The sequence below is a fragment of the Schistocerca piceifrons genome, chromosome X (genome assembly GCF_021461385.2).
Source record: "Schistocerca piceifrons isolate TAMUIC-IGC-003096 chromosome X, iqSchPice1.1, whole genome shotgun sequence".
In the NCBI taxonomy this organism is placed as follows: domain Eukaryota; kingdom Metazoa; phylum Arthropoda; class Insecta; order Orthoptera; family Acrididae; genus Schistocerca; species Schistocerca piceifrons.
Window position 1 is genome coordinate 347,484,049 of NC_060149.1, and position 19,310 is coordinate 347,503,358.

Sequence of the window (19,310 nt, forward strand, 5' to 3'; positions counted from 1 at the left end):
CAGCATGTCGTCAATGTTTACGACTCAAATTCTTGTTAATTCCACCTACAATGCTTCCTACTATTACACTTCAATTCGTATAATTTCATTCTTACAAAATTTGTAATTATTTGTAAAATTTTGAGCTGATAATAATAAAGCAAATCTTTGCTATCAAGCTTCCGGAGACAAACTGTTCCGCAGGAGTCCGCTGGTCACCGGTCAACACGGACGTCGTTTCACGCCGTCGGACTTGTTCCTCATAATACGCGAGCTACAGAGGAAAGGCAAGAATACCCGTTTCAGATATCACATTGTAACCTCCCCCATTCTAATCGACTTATTGGGTTGCGATATAACTGACCGTGATCGCATATGCCTAATGAATCGTTACCGAAAGAAAATAACACCGGTTAGTTGGAGGAAAATGTACAACAGACCCTTCTAAAGGAAGAATCTATTCTAAACCTAATCTAAATACTGATGATAATTTTGAAATGGATGCAACATACTGCAATCGCTCACGAAACACACAGGGGGGAAAAGGGTACCACGTAACATATACTACAAAAATTACTAATGATACAAAGAAAACAATGATTAGCTAAAAATGGGATAAGTAAACGGTCGCCAGCCCACCCAGCCCGCTAGGGCAATGAATCGCCACAATATTAAGAAAGGTAATGGCAAAGAAATTTAAGCAAATAATCACTGGCGTAGCAACAGAAGGTTGTCACGCTTTTCCACAACACAACAGTTCACGAGAAAATAAATGAATCAGAAAGCACTGAGTTTGCAGTTACTTATTATGAAATACTAAATTTTAGAAGTAAAGTTAAACGGAGTTACTGGTTAAATAAATGTAACTAGAGCTTCGTTACGGAAAAGAAAAATTACTTTCAGTAACCCCAGTGTAACGTAATGCAAAATTTAGAAAAGGACAAGCAATTTACTTTTGATTATTGAAAGACTGAATTGAATTCCCTTTAAGAAAATGAGCAACTGATTTTGCTTTTAATATAACGACTACAAAATACACTCCTGGAAATGGAAAAAAGAACACATTGACACCGGTGTGTCAGACCCACCATACTTGCTCCGGACACTGCGAGAGGGCTGTACAAGCAATGATCACACGCACGGCACAGCGGACACACCAGGAACCGCGGTGTTGGCCGTCGAATGGCGCTAGCTGCGCAGCATTTGTGCACCGCCGCCGTCAGTGCCAGCCAGTTTGCCGTGGCATACGGAGCTCCATCGCAGTCTTTAACACTGGTAGCATGCCGCGACAGCGTGGACGTGAACCGTATGTGCAGGTGACGGACTTTGAGCGAGGGCGTATAGTGGGCATGCGGGAGGCCGGGTGGACGTACCGCCGAATTGCTCAACACGTGGGGCGTGGGGTCTCCACAGTATATCGATGTTGTCGCCAGTGGTCGGCGGAAGGTGCACGTGCCCGTCGACCTGGGACCGGACCGCAGCGACGCACGGATGCACGCCAAGACCGTAGGATCCTACGCAGTGCCGTAGGGGACCGCACCGCCACTTCCCAGCAAATTAGGGACACTGTTGCTCCTGGGGTATCGGCGAGAACCATTCGCAACCGTCTCCATGAAGCTGGGCTACGGTCCCGCACACCGTTAGGCCGTCTTCCGCTCACGCCCCAACATCGTGCAGCCCGCCTCCAGTGGTGTCGCGACAGGCGTGAATGGAGGGACGAATGGAGACGTGTCGTCTTCAGCGATGAGAGTCGCTTCTGCCTTGGTGACAATGATGGTCGTATGCGTGTTTGGCGCCGTGCAGGTGAGCGCCACAATCAGGACTGCATACGACCGAGGCACACAGGGCCAACACCCGGCATCATGGTGTGGGGAGCGATCTCCTACACTGGCCGTACACCACTGGTGATCGTCGAGGGGACACTGAATAGTGCACGGTACATCCAAACCGTCATCGAACCCATCGTTCTACCATTCCTAGACCGGCAAGGGAACTTGCTGTTCCAACAGGACAATGCACGTCCGCATGTATCCCGTGCCACCCAACGTGCTCTAGAAGGTGTAAGTCAACTACCCTGGCCAGCAAGATCTCCGGATCTGTCCCCCATTGAGCATGTTTGGGACTGGATGAAGCGTCGTCTCACGCGGTCTGCACGTCCAGCACGAACGCTGGTCCAACTGAGGCGCCAGGTGGAAATGGCATGGCAAGCCGTTCCACAGGACTACATCCAGCATCTCTACGATCGTCTCCATGGGAGAATAGCAGCCTGCATTGCTGCGAAAGGTGGATATACACTGTACTAGTGCCGACATTGTGCATGCTCTGTTGCCTGTGTCTATGTGCCTGTGGTTCTGTCAGTGTGATCATGTGATGTATCTGACCCCAGGAATGTGTCAATAAAGTTTCCCCTTCCTGGGAGAATGAATTCACGGTGTTCTTATTTCAATTTCCAGGAGTGTATTTGTGCACAATTAATTTGTTCTGTATCTTTAGTTATTAGTTTTGCCAGTGAAATTTTACGTTACTTCAAGTTAATGATATTAATACTGAAAACTGCAAATTAGTTAAGCCTCTGTTATGCAATACAAGAATGAACAGCTACTGATGCGGAAAATTTAGACTGAAACTGGTTGTTAGCAAACACACAAAACTGTCAACAAATAGTTAATCAATTTTCATAACTTAACGGCAGTCGATGATTGCTCGGAAAGGAAACGGACCCTGCTTGATAATAATGTTCGAGCATAATGACAACACAAGTGCACTACAAGTTTCAATTACTGCAGGTTCTTATTTAAGTTAAACATACTTCGTGAAAGAAATGCCTCTAGAGAATGCCTACATAAGTTTATAATTGCTCACTTAACAGTGTTACTATGTTGCAACTGTTCGGATGACGAAGAATGTGACTGCGGACAGTGCTGAGCTGTCGCTGTTGCTGCTGGCTGAGAACCCCGAGACGTCTCCAGAGCCACGGACAATTATGGGACAGGCAACAGAATTGCAGCTTCCGAGCATAGCTGCACACTGCTTCTGCGGGACCGCCCGACAAACACTTCCGCATTGTTTCATGACTCAAGCCGCTCTGCTTCCTTTCTGCTCGCAAAGCTACAGAAACTCTCCATACGCAAACATAAACAACGGCACAGCTACTGCCATTTCGTTACTGCTATCGATACATTTAAATAAAAAAAAGTTTCCTTGGCCATTACCCAACAATTTACAATATTTTCATTATAATTACATTCAATTATATACAGTCAGAAATAAATACACCATTACATCGATTAAGTATTAAATATAGTTTCTGTAATAAAGCTTACAGATTCAGAATCAGAAATACAGTACAAGTTATCAACGGATATTAAACAGCGAAAATTTTAGGATGGTGTAGAAGGTATTTTATCCGCATTTTCGGTGTTACAGCATTATTCAAGGATATGTTACGATATTGCAGCGCCTGTGTCGTTTTGAAGTACGATGCATGTCCAAAGGAACAGTCAGTGCGGCGACTACAGCCTTTATGAAATATGCGAAATGTATTCGCAGTTGCGAATATGGACGAACATTAGGTGTATAACGGAACGACTACAGCGAAAATTTGTGTCGTACCGGGAGTTGAACCCGGATTTCCTACTTTACGAGACCGGTCGCCTTAGTCGCCTTTTTTCCGTTGTTGATCGTTGTGTTTGGTCGTTGCGTTCAAGTTCGTTTGTTGATTCTTCGACGCTTTGGCTATCCGACCATGCTTCCGGTCCGAGCCAAATTCCCCTCTTTTTGTACTCTACTTGCTTAGCGCCTCCTCTACAGCACACTACTGCTCACCGCATTAGCACAAGAGTTCAGGAGACAGAGTGCATATGCACTGACATGAACTTAATGTCCGTCAAGCCGTATGTATTTATACGTATATCTGTGGCGTCTGTTCTTTTGGACATGTCTGGAAGAACAGACACCAAATATATATAAATGTGTTTAAGCCAGAGCGTAACCGAGTTGCTCTTGTTTTCCTGACAATGGTAGTCTGGCGGTCTAGTGCTTTTGACCTGCCGTCAGCTTTCTTTTATAACCTTTCATACATCAGTGACCCTTATCTCAACCGATTAGAGATGAAAGGGGGCACGGATAAGGAATAGTCACTCAAAAGCGAAGCTACTGAACAGTATGCGGAAATCTTCCGTCATTTTTGTGTTGGACAGGATTATGACGCCGATTGTCACCATTCACTTTGTGAATTTCACGAGAGCTTCTTGTAGAGGCCTGCACGATACTCATATATTCGCCACAAGCAGTTGCCTTTCGAAACTTTTTACGTAGGTCTACGCAAGATATAGGACTCTGCAACGTAACAGCTTAAATTTGACTAAAAATTTATTAATTTTTTTCATTAAACTTTAACCATAACAATCGGTCCTTCAGGTATCAATTTTATGAACTATGTTAAATGTGTTTGACCTAGCTTTTAAAAGAAAATGAAGTAATAAGTATTTTTAAAGGAAACTCATATCATAAGAATGAATTTCTATAATAGTTATTTGGAAATGTATTAAACTTCTGAAAAAGCTAATAAGAAAGGCAGAGATCCACGCCGGATTTTCAACTCGTGTTATGTGGATGAGGCTGGCGCAGAATGGTGCAGAAAGAGCGGAAGGATAACAGTCGCAGGCAGGGTAGCCTCGCGTACACGCACAACTGAACCACGTATGGCAACTTAAAAATTTAGTGAGTGCTAAAAGTGTGAAAATTCGAGTGAAAGTTGTTGTGGTAGCGGTATCTGTACTGCGAAGTCGTCTAGTTTTGGAACGTAAGATTATCCAGAATTAATTTACTATGGAATTTAGAGCCTATATCAAGAAAAATGGCTACTGCAACCAACGTGGTATTAATAAATTAATTCCATCTCCAAGGAGACGTGAACAGCCTAGCCAACAATCAGTGTGCAATTTTCAACTACAGCACAACCACAGCTATGATAAACGGGGCAAGAACTTTTTTTAAATCTAAATGGTCAGAACTGTACCGAATATTACAGTCCAAATTTCATACACCTTTATGGAATAGAGCATGTTATTTAAAATTATTTATTAAACTCGTTATCCTAAAACCATAAACAGTATCCTGCTTCCTTGTCACTGTTTGTAAATAATTTTGGGTAAAAATAAAGGGTCAGAGGATCGTATTAATTTTCCAGAATCACAACAATGGAAGACTGTCGAAATTTCAGCTAAAGTTCTTTTTATTGGAAGGGACAGCTTCAAATCTATTTGCATTTACCTGAAGTTTACTGGTCACATTGCTAACTTACTTGCTGATGTTGATCTTGATATTTATTTCACTAATTTTTCATTTATTTAATTTGTGTTAGGAAATTCAAATTTTAAAGATACCAGCCATTGAGTTACATTATAATATCACAGCTTGCATCGATCTAGATTCCAAGGAGAACATTCAAAATAATTATAATAAAATAATTACATTTTAGTAACAGTAAAACTGCTTCTGAAATATTAAAGTTAAATTGCTCTTTTAAAGATGGCAAACAAAAATCTTCGTAGACTTAGTATCTTTTATAGAAGGACTGTCGTAAGGTAAGATTACACCAGTCTACAATCCATTCGCTACTGTGATGGGGATAAAACTCTCAAGTAGACAGTGAAGTGATGATTCTCTGAAATAGCCTTTGTTGTGTGCCGACGTTATTGCAATCGAGTCCCCTTAGCTTCATCCCGTTTTGGTGAAAGGTCCATGACAAATTAGCTGCCTAAAGATTAACAATATGTTAACGCAAGGTCAACAAGTTAATTAAATATCTTTAGTCAGCAGAACAGTAACAGTTTTAAAGCGCATATTAAATGTCAATACTCGACTGAGCGACAAATATCGCAAACTGTACCATACTAAATACCTTTGAGAGCAAACATAGGTAATATAGAGGGTTTTGTCAAAACTCTTTTACTCAAGCTCCTGTTAATTTGGTATTTCAACGCTTGTCTGATACTCTCGGCTGAATAAAACACCCCATCGGTTTTGTTGCTTTTGTGCAACATTTATTGGTTAGTCTCTCAGCCCGAACGCAAACGCTTTAAAGCACTTTCTTGAGTTTTCGTGGGACATACTAAAATACCGAATTAGTTTCCCACGTTTTATCTTTGAGTGGTTTTAAATAGTGTGGGTATTTTCCGGCTTTTATGCCGAGTCTCTGTTATTATGGACGATTATCGAGATGAAACCGAAGATGGGTATGAAACACAACGCTGGCAAATAGCGTACTTGTCTTGAGTAACACTCACGAGGAACAATTTGAGTGCGAAATTGCGAGTTTAATCTTTGGTAAGGCTCGTGTGAAAGTAGTGTGTTAACAATTTTAGCAGGAAAAAATTAGCTGCTAATGACTTACCATGTGCATTAGGAGAGCGACAGAAAATGAGTGTCCAGGAGGTGCAGAGATCACTTTCTATGGGATGTAAGTTTACACTTCACAAAATGGACATCGTTGACATTCAAGGAATGTTCAAAACAAACCATTAACTTGCACCATGAATACCGAATGGAAAATAGCGCGCCACAGTGATCACAAAGGTTCGCACCATCAGGATTGAAGGCGAACTCCTTTGAAGTTACATACCGTGCAAGATGTTCAGCTAAGTATCCACTCTTAAAGAATGCATATAGAGTGATATTGGCGTTGGTGAGAACTGATGGAATGTGATGGCATGCAACAGAATGCGAAAACGTATTTCGTGGAGCTTATCGTGAAATTTGCTATCCTTTCAGGCGTAGCTGCAGATAGTGTCACAATATGTTTTATAGGCACGGAAAAAACAAAAACTCCAGAGGCTGAATTTGTCCAGTGGTTCCAGGTGGTACGAATTGCAGTCTCACACACTTCTCAGGAGGGATAGTCTGCTCTAAAGGAGTAAAATTTTTATACGCAGACCCGGAATCAAGCAAAATCAAGTTCTTTTTACCAGCTATTGGCCAAACACAGTGCTCGTATCATAGTTGTAGTTCACTTACGCCAATTTACCAACTCTTGCTTGCTGTGATGTAAATATTCCTTACTGCCCTTACAAGATCAAGCACACTAGAAAGAATGGTAGGGGGTAGAGCACTTTCAAATTCTCGCGGCATAATAAATAACTTTCCAACGCCCATACATGTTTCACTGAAGTTTCACTATCGTTGCTGCTGCTGATTGAGGGTATGAACAGATTAATCACGGTAGGTCACCAGTCTCGTATTGACGTATAATTGTATACGAATGAGTTAAGGCATGTCAGTTGATATTGATAATTCTCCCTTGGTACTTATGATTTAGAGGCTCTCTTATATATGCACTTCCTCTTTAAATCCCGACTGGTCAGAGTTGAAAACAAATTCCTTGAATAAGTTTGTTTACCTCATCTACAAATTTTCGGGCCGGTTCCGTAGTTTGCTGTTTACACTTTATTTGAAATTTCTTTATCTTACGTCTTTCAATTCTGTAGCACTGTTTGAGATCACGCAACCATCCACTCCTTCCCGTGAAATCACTGTAAATTATGTTGCACGCAATTTCATGCGCTTAACGAAGTAGGTCAGTATCATGCACGTCTGTACGTTGTATCTTGGAACGCGCAAACACCAGTTTTTGTAACACGTGACCCTTGTCTCCCTATTTTTCTTATGCACTACACGGTCATATTGCTACGGACTTATTCTACACCTGTTCATATTTATTTTTACTATGATGTAGATGATTCTGTGTACGTAATTATGTTTAGTACCGCTCCTTGGACAACGATTGTCCTTTACTGTGTTTCACTGCAGACGGGATTTGTGGCTCCCGTCCCATAAAGATGATTAACTACCTGGCTCGACACCTGTTTCAATATCACTTTCACTTTTTAAGTACGTATCGTCATGATTGTACTCCTCATGTACACTGACCGCACAGTCGAACGTATAAGACACCACACATTCCTTGAAGAAACGCTAGTATTTCATCTGCCTCTGCAAAATTTCTTGCATCCCTTTCTGATGAAATGTTAACTTGGACAATTGTTGTTATAGATATAATGCAATGTTTGCTTCGTTTATCGTTTCCATTGCTCTGCTTTGTATCAACACTACTAGCACTGTAGCACTGTTGTGATTTACTTGTCGACTAAGCAGTTCAACTACGCTCCGTTGCCTCATGTTGTGCACACCATTGGATACCTCCAATCCCGTCCTCCGTTGCCATAAACAGCTAATAATGTCCTTGCGTGGTAGACAATCTGTGGAGCGTCGAATGCCGTAAACAATAATGGCCTTTTGCGACATCGCACTCAAGGGATCCCTTGTGACTGGTCTGCCGAGAGCACTGCCCTAGCTGGCAGATGGATGACCATCAACCTCTGCAGAAACTGCACGCTGTCGCACAGTTCTGTGGTTAGGAACTGTACAATATCACTTCTCTTCTCTTTTCCAACAAAATTACGGAAATAAAAGTTCCGCTACGTTGATGACGTGACTGTTAGGGCCGCCGGCCGGGGTGGCCGAGCGGTTCTAGGCGCTTCAGTCCGGAACCGCGCGACCGCTGCGGTCGCAGGTTCGAATCCTGCCTCGTGCATGGGTGTGTGTGATGTCCTTAGGTTAGTTAGGTTTAAGTAGTTCTAAGTTCTAGGGGACTGATGAAGGTAGACGTTAAGCCCCATAGTGCTCAGAGCCATTTGAACTGTTAGGACCGATGATTACAGAAAAGGGAAATTCTGAAAATATGTTTCTGCCTTGAGCAAATACATATTCTTCCTTAACACTACACATGTTTCGGTGATGTTTTACCACCATCAGTGGGTTCATTATTTATTCTTAATACCTGTACTTTATAATATGCACTGCATCAATAAGACCAGAAAACGTGAACACAACAAAAAACTGACAAACGAGAGCTATATACCAGCTGTACTAAAAATGAAAGACAGACACACAGTTTCAATATATTATATTAAGAAAATAAAATGAAGCTACTAGTGATGGCGAAACACCCGCCGGATAGCCCAGTCGGTAACCGCGCCGCGTCTGGGACAACTTCGAGTAGGCGAACCTCACCCGGATCCAAATCGCTTCGCAGATCAACGCCAAGGACTTGTCAGCTGGCCAGCCTGGATGTGCTATTAGGCGGTTTCCCAGGTTTCCCACTAGGTGAATACCGGGATGGTATCCGTGACCCGTCTCAGATACACACTGCGCAAACATTGACAAAACCTTCCTAAACTTGCATATAGGATATACTCTAGACCTGGGGGTCAACACGAGACTGATGGCCTATGGTGATTAATCTGTTCAAACCCTCAATCAGCAGCAGCAACGATAGTGAAACTTCACTGATGGAAGTATGGGCGTTAAAGAAGAATTGGTAATTGCTCAAGGCAGAACCGTATTTCCATAGTTATACATTTGAAAGCAAAGACGGACAAAGAAGTTAGCATCAACCAGGTGAGGAGTGCCTCATCAGGTGTTCATGTACTACCGTCAGCAGCATGTAGCGAATGAGGACGAGTGGTAGTAAAAGCGCTAATACCACCGTTACTAACACTAAAATCTGAGTCATTGTTTATTTTGCTTTTTCCTCTTTTATTTACGTGGTATCACATTTTGGACAACTCTCTTCACCCAGAACGAATAGTCTTGGCCCACAGAAACGCTGTTAGAACAATCGGTTTGCGAGCTTCGTATAGGTCTTCCATGGGGTGTATGTTAACCCAGAATATGCAGACCACGGCGCAACATTCACTCAATAAGAAAAGTAGTCATGTCGTGGGCATTCTCCTTCACTGTGTCCATCCATCATTTCTTCTGTCAGATGGCTATATTGGTTTGAATGGCCCTGCCGCAGTAAGAACGGGACAGGTTGCGCTAAGGCGTCGATTCACAGCACTGGTTCTCAAGTTGCTGCGGGGCCTGAAGACCGCGCCGTTATAGGCAGCCAGCACTTTGGGTGCTTGTATGAAGCTGTTTCTCACGCGCCATGTTAGTCTGACATTTACGATCCTGTTGCTACAATTTAGTCTGCTTTGGTTACGTTTTGGACTCATTACACTAACCACATGACAATTTTGACTCCTGAGTAAGGATATTCGATTGGGCTCGCAACCTGGGCAGAGAAGCTGCTCGCTCTTTCTGCCCCACGTCGTGTGCGTTATACACATGATCATAACTTCGCTGCACTCAACAGGGACTTTGAATATAATCTAGTCTCTTCAAATGATCCCATCTTGTTCCCAATTGTTGTCACACCGTGAGAAGCACGCTAATGTGTAACATGGTTGCGTGTTTTCTTTCAAACTTATGATCCGAGTTAAAACTAGCAAAATCACGTCAAATCGTCACAGCACCCCCAAAGACGTTCAGTGTCCATACAAAGCACTCTTTGTAACATCACCCGCTAGGCATCAACCAAATGCTATCTGAGTACCAATCAGGTACCACTCAGCACTTCACAGAACGTTCTTTCACTGCTCCATAGACCAGTGAAACCATTTTTTTTCTCATCATCAGTCCAAGTGATATCAAGAATTCGATCTTGTAATCAAAGCTACTGTTTGGAAGAAAGTCCAAGAAAACTGAATCTTCTCGCCTGTGAACTGATCGTTCTGTTGCTAACCTCCACACGAGGACTTCAACGGAAATCCACTACAATAAATAATGAAAACAGTAGATTGCGCTCAGCGCTCGACCGTCCCTATTAGTGAATTTCTTAGCCTTACCAGCAGCATTATTTGCCTGGCATTTCCACCCGACAGCACCGTCTGTAAACTATCTTATGAAATATTCGATCTTCTGGGTCGGTAAATTTGCACTTCACACGGAATTATTCAGCTGTCTCCGTTGATTAATTTTGACAAAAACCTTGTGAATTTTGTGATGACGCACTGTGCCAGCATGTATATGCCCCTTTACGTATATCCCAACGACAAACAGTAGACGTTCAGTGGGGAGTATAAAAAATTTTGGCAGCAATGTATACTTTATTAGGGAGACTTTGGTGTGCTGCTGAAATGAAAACTTTTCATAAGTCACGACACACAGCATCTCTCCGATTACATCGAACTTTTGTTGTTAAGCTACTTAGTATGTCTCCAGCGATTGTGCGAAGCATTTTAAATGCAAAAAATGTTACCCTTTTTTCTTTTCAAAGGAAGTTCTGGAAGGATGGTCGACATTTTTTTAAATAAACTAGGTGTTGTTTGTTTGGATCACGATGTAGTCAGTAGGTGTACAAACACATAAAAGCACATTAAAGTACGAATGCCACACGGGTTTAAAACTAATTAAAACGGATTAAAGCACGAATGCCACACGCGTTTAAAACTAATTGAAACGGATTAAAGCACAAATGCCACACGCGTTTGAAACTAATTGAAACTGATTAAAGCACAAATGCCACGCGCGTTGAAAGCAATTTCTGAAGTCTACGACAGCTGAACATCAAGAAAACTGCCGCTAGATTTCAACAACGTAGCTTCCCAGTTCCTTGGCTCTCCGCCATAAAGGAAGTAAATAGCCAACTAATGTGCGAGAGGAAGAAAAACAACAACCAGGAAGCCACCTACCGGTTCGACAACAATGTTGTGGTACACATTATCTCTCTCTTTGGCTGTCTGTTATCGCCATCTATCCGATGACGGTGGCCCACCAACAGTAGGTGGAAAATTTTCACCTAGTTACCAAACTTCTTTCCTTTTACAACCGAACGCGATACTGGTTTTCAACACTGTTCAGCTAACAGAGAATACCGGAAGATCCTGGAGGAGATCAGTGAAATGTGATGAAAAAATTGAGGATAAACATGACAGCCAACAGCCTGCAGGATTTCGCCTTCCATGATAGCGGCCACGAAAGCCTGCAGGCTGAAATATGCGCGCTAACTTCACCGCAGAGATTGTTGACCAATGACTGATATACGTAAGGTTTCTAGGGATATCTAGTGATGGCCCAACGCTTCGTTTATTACACTAATAATATCCGAACTCATTTCGAATAACTTCCGTCTCTCGGCAGTTTTATACTCACCCTTAGAGATTTTGCTGAAACGTAGCCATTTACTCACAAATTTCAAAATATAGTTATATTTTAACAACGGCAACTCCAAGCTGGAATAGCAACAACATTAGGAAAAGGATAGATTGCTACTCACCGTAAAGATGAATCACTGAGTTGCAGGCAGGCACAGTGAAAGAACTGTTAGACATTATAGCTTTCTACCAATGACTTCTTCAGCAAAAAGAACACACACACGTTGTGGCCGAGCGGTTCTAGGCGCTTCAGTCTGGAACCGCGCGACCACTAAGGTCGCAGGTTCGAATCCTGCCTCGGGCATGGATGTGTGTGATGTCCTTAGGTTAGTTAGGTTAAAGTAGTTCTAAGTTCTAGGGTACTGATGACCCAAGATGTTAAGTTCCATAGTGCTCAGAGCCATTTGAGCCAGAACACACACACACACACACACACACACACACACACACACACACACACATCCAATCAAGCAAGTACATCTCTTGCACCCATAATCGCTACCACCGGCAGGTCCGACCTGACATACTGGTGGTGGTGGTCGTGTGTGCATAGGTAGTGCTAGCTTGTGTGTGTGTGTGTGTGTGTGTGTGTGTGTGTGTGTGTGTGTGTGTGCTCTCTGCTGAAGAAGGCTTTGGCTGAATCTATATTGTATAACAATCTTTTCATTTTGCCTGTCTGCAACTCAAGAGATCTTTACGGTGAGCAGCAGTCTATCCTTTTCCTAATATTTTTATAATTTTGTAGGAATTCGTGGCATCTTGAGATGTTGTACAAGGTACTCCAGGACAGCAGTGGGCTACTGACCGTCTTTGCGGTAGTAGAGGATCTCGAAGTGCTTCTCGGCGCCGACGGCGAGCGCGTCGCGGACGACCTGGGCGGCGTGCTGCGAGGTGAGCGGCCCGTGCAGGAACTCGCAGGACGCGGGCCGCTGCATCACCTCCGCCCTGCTGAAGCCCGTCATGCGGCAGAAGCCGTCCGAGCAGTAGATGATGTGGCATAGCCCCCGCTGCGCGTTCGCCACCAGGAAGCTCCGGTCTGCAACACGTCATCACGAGGGTGAACCCACCTGGGGGGCACATCAGTTTGGGTTTAGGAAAAAGAAGGAACACACGAAGCAATACTGATCTTATAACTTTTCTTAGAAAGAAGGTAAAACTTTCATTTACAGCATAGAAGATTTAGAAAAAAGTTTTTGACAATGTTGACCGGAACATACTCTTTGAAGTTCTGAAGTTACCGTGGATTAAATGCAAGAATAGAAATGTTGTGTACAACACGTACAGAAGTACATATACGGTACAGTTTAACTAAAAGAAAGACACGTAGTGAGGCATTGAGGGACTGTAAATTTGGTAATGGTGGGACTTAAACGGGAGTAAAAATATTACAGGGAGACCAAAGCAGGTCATATGACTGTAGGTTGCAGTGGTAATGTGGAGATGAAGAGGCTTGCACAGGATACACTAATGTGGAGAGATGCATCAGACCAGTCTTCTTACTTTAACACAACAACAACAATAATACAAGTAAGACAAGATTAATGAAGTGTAGCGAATGAAGTCAGATGATTCTACAAGAAACAGATTAGGAAATAACGCACAGAAAGTAGGAGACATTAATATAACAGACAGGAGTTGTAATTTAACGCGCATGTATGCGAGCGATTTGCCCGCCTGTAAGACGTATGAGGAGAGGTGAAATTATTGTACGGCTGAACGCTAACGGTCCCAGGGCTCAAGACGTGCCACAGCAGGTCCGGCTGGGCGACTGGTACGGGCGAGTCCAGCGAACAGCGTCGCCGAAAATGGTTAAATCCCGTATCAGGGAATTTGGACGGCTGTAGCTCACATAGCCTTTGTGCAGGAGATGGTCCAAGAATTGACGAAGTCCAGAATGAGATTTTCACTCTGCAGCGGAGTGTGCGCTGATATGAAACTTCCTGGCAGATTAAAACTGTGTGCCCGACCGAGACTCGAACTCGGGACCTTTGCCTTGGCAAAAGTAAAGCTGTGAGGACCGGGCGTGAGTCGTGCTTCGGTAGCTCAGATGGTAGAGCACTTGCCCGCGAAAGACAAAGGCCCCGAGTTCGAGTCTCGGTCGGGCACACAGTTTTAATCTGCCAGGAAGTTTCAATTGACGAAGTGTCAGACGGCTGAAAGATAGCTTCTTACAGCTCTTCAAAAATCTATAATAATTAAGTCACATATTAAAGCAAATCTGAATACATCTGCGATCTCAGAAAATGAGGTGCATACAGTGACGCAATAGTATTTCAGTATCTTCAAAACTACAGAAGTTAATATTTCACAGCGAAAAAAAATTTTCACAGTGAACCTTAGAATTAACAAATTTTAAACGCTTCGTGCGATTTCAACATACGATATCTTAGATGACAGCATTGAACTATAGCTATCATCTCTGAGAGCTACCTATCTGTATCTATTTTATCTCTTCATACATTACGTTTTTTATATCTTTTCACTATCTAAATGTTGTCAGAAGATCATGTACCCCATAATTGCACAGCAAATGAATATAACATGAATACCTCACATTTTGTTATTACTTGTGTATTTATTTAATGAACAGTTTACTACTTTCCCAGTAACTTTATTTAAATATTAATTACAACTGAAAATACAAAATCGTTGTAATTTAATCACGCGTCTTAGCTGACACCACCTTTGTAAAAGAGTGCCAAAAGACACTTCTGACAAGCAGGCCTAAATAATTGTTTAACAATATTTAGCGACAATCTATTGTTATTTATCGTGAGCGCACTTGCGCAAGAATGCTGTCTTATTTTTGAACCAAAGTTACTTATATCTATCGTAAATGATCTGAGTGGAATCGAATTTTTATGACATTTCTTTATTTAAATATTGTTGTAATATATTAGTTTGTCCGGAAAGTGGCCACGTTGATTCAAATCGTGTCTGTAGAACATAAGAAGTAGGCCTATGTATTTTTGATGGGGACTGCCCTCAACTAATGTAAAAGCGGGCAGTGGGCGAACACGATAGGAGAAAAGTGGAGAAAGACACTTTTTAGAGTGAAGAGCTCAAGGAAGCGATTGGTGGCACTTTTACGAGAGTTCTGAAAGGAGGCAGACCTGCCTGTGGTATCGTGTGGTATTCAATCGTGCAGGTATTCGATTCTGGGCAGTGAACGGCTACTACCATACTTTGACTTCTGAAGGGACTTTATATTTCGTGAGGTCTGAATATGCTGCAGTGTAGGACTCTTTAAGTCCTTCCGCTTGTATTACGGAGCAAGGGATAGACATAGTGTGAGTTACTATTCCTTATCTTATGTGATAATTTGTTAATCATTATTTTAAACTGTGAACTGTTTTGAGCTGGTGAATATTTCGTGTATTATGATTACGAAATGGACTTAATTTCGCGTAACTTTGATGACTACTTAGTTTGGGATTTGCTACCACTCTCGTAACGCTCTCAACGTAACTACATATGATAAGGGTATTTTCTGTCTGTATTTTAATTTCACTTCCCGTTTATTTGAGATGTCCCTTCTGGAATAAACATTATTCGACATAATTATCTGTTGTCTACATCAATTACAGATGTTAGAATAGAATCCTTGTTAATAAATTATTCATTTAACTTTTATTTTGTATTTATGTGTATTTTATTAACTCGCAATTCTAGCCAATGCATAGGCTATTTGACTATAGGATGACAACTAAAAAAATGGTTCAAATGGCTCTGAGCACTATGGGACTTGAATTCTTAGGTCATCAGTCCCCTGGAACTTAGAACTACTTAAACCTAACTAACCTAAGGACATCACACACATCTATGCCCGAGGCAGGATTCGAACCTGCGACCGTAGCGGTCGCGCGGTTCCAGACTGTAGCGCCTAGAACCGCTCTTTTTTTTTTTAATCTAGTTTTGTTCGCTTTTGTTCGTTGCATCTGCTCGCGGCGGACGTCGTGACATCCGTTTTAAGTTCGACGTTGATGTATTAACTCAGTTTTTTTTATTACAGAGGGCAACTAACCCTCTGACCGACCACGCTGAGCTACCGTGCCGGCTAATCGCTCGGCCATCCCGGCCGGCGATGACAACTAAAGGTTGTTATCTGCAGCGAATTAGCTGCGGGGCATGAAAATACACGTGTGCGGCTCGACCATGTGACTACATAGAGATATTCTTTTTAAACAGAGCCGTGCATAGCCCACGTACCTAAAGTACGAGTAACCGCGGGTAGAGACACAACTGATTTGCGCTTATGGGACACTGTTTAATAGAGCAGCTACCCTAACAGTAAACTTTAGGTACGCTCACAATATAAATGACGATGACAAGACAAAAAGGCTGTAAAATGCAAACTGTTTATAGAAAGAAAAGTGTTCCTGAGAAAGAGAAATTTTAAGTACAAATTTTTTGCTGTGCTATTTATTTATTTATTTATTTGTACCGATACAAGTTACACGACGAGCTCCTTTCGGCGTTTTCCCATTATCAAGTGTACCTTTGAAGATGGTACATTAGACGTAACATTGGTCATTAAGTCTGTGTCTACGTATGACACCTTATGCTTACGTCTTAGCTGGTATGACGTGTTCTGTATGGCATCTTGGAGCGTAAATATCGGTTGTCTTTTTGTTATGATATGATCACGTAATTTATATGTTTGCTTTTTATTTGCGTGATCTTCTAAAGTTATTTTTGACAATTTTTTTAATAGCTTTTGCTCCAGCGATGCTATATGTTTATAACGGAATCTATGTTTTGAAGAAAGTCAGCGATTACGTTTATTTTTCAGAGATAATATTTTATGGTTTCTACGTCAATGATAAGTGTTCAGTTGTTTTGTGTTTACGTGATAGTTTACCCTTTTCCTTTTTAATGCCAAAAACATTTTCGAGATATTTTTAATTTTTTAATCTGATTGTTCGTTGGGGATGTCTTCTGGGTATTTTTCTGTATGAGTGTAAATCTCCATTTCCTCCAAAATGTTTATTATATACCCAGAACACGTACTCAGCGAACAAACGGATTTTAAACATAATTAAATACCTCTATAATTTTATTGACATTTTAGCATAAAAAGGGTACATTATCGCGGTAAGCACAAAGAAATAGAACACTTACTATTTACATAAAACCACAAAATTCTATCTCTGAAAAATTAAACGTAATAACTGATTTTTCTGCGAAATAGAAATTCCTTTATAAACGTAAAGCATCGTTGGAGCCGACGTCGTTAAGAAAGCTGGCAAAAACAACTTTATACGATCACGCAAATAGAAAGTAAACTTATAAATTATGTGATCACGTTATAACAACAAGACAACCGACATTTCCGCTCCAAGACGTCAAACGGACTACGCACACCAGCCAAGACGTAAGCATAAGATGCCACATGTAGACTTAAACGTATACTTATTATACCATCTTCACAGGTAGACTTGATAACAGCAAAAGGCCGAAACGAGATCGTTGTATAACTTGTATCACTACAAGTAAATAAACAGTGCAGCAAAAAGCTAGTATTTAAAACATGTCGTTCTCCACCAACACGCAAGCTGCGGGCCCACTGGAAAGGAAAGGGAATGGAAATTCGTTAACATCGAGTATAAATCTCTGCGTTAGGAAATCTGCAGTGAAGCCTTATATGGAAGCGAAACGTGCACGATAAAGAGTACAGACAAGGAGAGAAGTTTTTGATACATCGCGGCGCGGAAGAACACTGATGGCTTTATAGGTAAACTAATAAAGACGCACTGAAAAGGGCTTCGTTGCACAACTTAACTACAGAATTAATCGGTTAATAGTTTAATTTTTGAGGCAACAAGGAATCGTAAAATCCGTAATGGAGTTAAATGTGGTGGTAAAATATTGAGGGGGGGGGGGGCAACATACGAAAACAGTAAGTAGTTTACGACGAATAAAGGCTGCAGTAATTACACACATAAGAGAAGATATTGCATAAGATAGATTAGTGTGGAGAGCAGTATCATGCACCATTTTTCAGACTAATGAGTACAGTAACTGAATTGTTGTGAACGTATAATACTGAATGAGGGAATATTCGGCACGTTAATTTCGTTTGACTACTGTTAGAGTATTTTATATCTCTATCGTGTTTCAACATCTTTCCAGCTTCCGGCTAGTAGTATTCGCTATTTGTATTTATCTAAAGAAAAAGCTAAATCCGCAAATTCGGTATGACACCTTCAATAACCCAAACCCTCCCTGGTAAATTACGGTAAAAGTTTTCACTAGACTGTGAACCCGAACTCCAACAACAAAATGTCGGAGGTTGTTCAGGGATATCTACTAAAAATTTTGGTACAAGGACCTGTAGTCTCTTGTGGTTCGTTGCAGAGGAATTGCGTTTGGTTTGATTTCTTTCCATCATATTTCTTTGTGTCTGCATTGAACTGAATGTGTCTGCAACGGTACGCGCTTTGCGTCTTGTCTAAAAACGAACTTGTTCCATTCACGCACGTTACTTGACTATGGCAATGGCCACTTTGCTCTTAGCCCCGATATTTCATCCAGTACTGCTCGTTTCTAATCAATTTATATCATCCATAATTCTCAGTCGTCTGTAGATAATTTTTTGCCTACATTTTATGTATAATCTATCACTTTTTATGTTGATTTCTAATTTTGTACCAAATATGAAAATTTTCTATACATGTAATTTAATCCGTAAAAATATTGAATAGGTTAATGTTCCATGTATACGGTCTACAGAACTGTAACGGTGGGACACGAAGAGTCTCTGTATGTTAAGGAGGCAAAAGCGCGCCAGTGCATAAGGTGTAAGGCATATGGAGAGGGCGCCAACTGAGGACAAAGTCAGTAGTCAGCCATTATACTGAGCACATGCTGGATCGTATAAGACGCTAAAGTCTATACAACTACATAGAAAAACTGCCATGGATGGTCTTTGGATCCGACAGTAAAAATGTGGTTGTTTAAACATTGCTCCATGGCAATTGTTAATTATAGGAAGATTCATGTGTGAGCTTTGTAAACGCTGGAAACTGTAACTACATAGTATTCGATGACACCAATGCAGTGCTTCGCATCGTCACATCGAGATTTCTTTAACATTACGTAATGGACAATCAAAAAGTTTCCGTTTCAGAGTGTTGCTGTATCGAATAAGCAACGTAGCGCAACTCACTCCAATGCGGGTATACAAGCATCGACATGTATGAATGGGATTCGTGTGGCATTGGTGTCTTTCCGACAGGCGTGCGGTAAATGCCGAAACGTAATCTATGGTGATGTTATTACCAAATGCGTCCA

The 19,310-nt window shown here is 41.6% G+C and overlaps 1 protein-coding gene across 2 annotated transcripts in view; it reads right to left on the bottom strand.

Annotated features, from left to right (window-relative positions):
* The window catches only part of LOC124722111 (potassium voltage-gated channel subfamily H member 2-like), a 1,246,495-nt gene that overhangs the window by 1,006,738 nt on the left and 220,447 nt on the right, over positions 1 to 19,310 (bottom strand). For both annotated transcript variants that reach the window (XM_047247314.1, XM_047247313.1), the window contains exon 2: positions 12,823 to 13,053. In XM_047247314.1, coding sequence (XP_047103270.1) covers positions 12,823 to 13,053 — 231 coding nt within the window. The remainder of the gene's footprint in view (positions 1 to 12,822; positions 13,054 to 19,310) is intronic.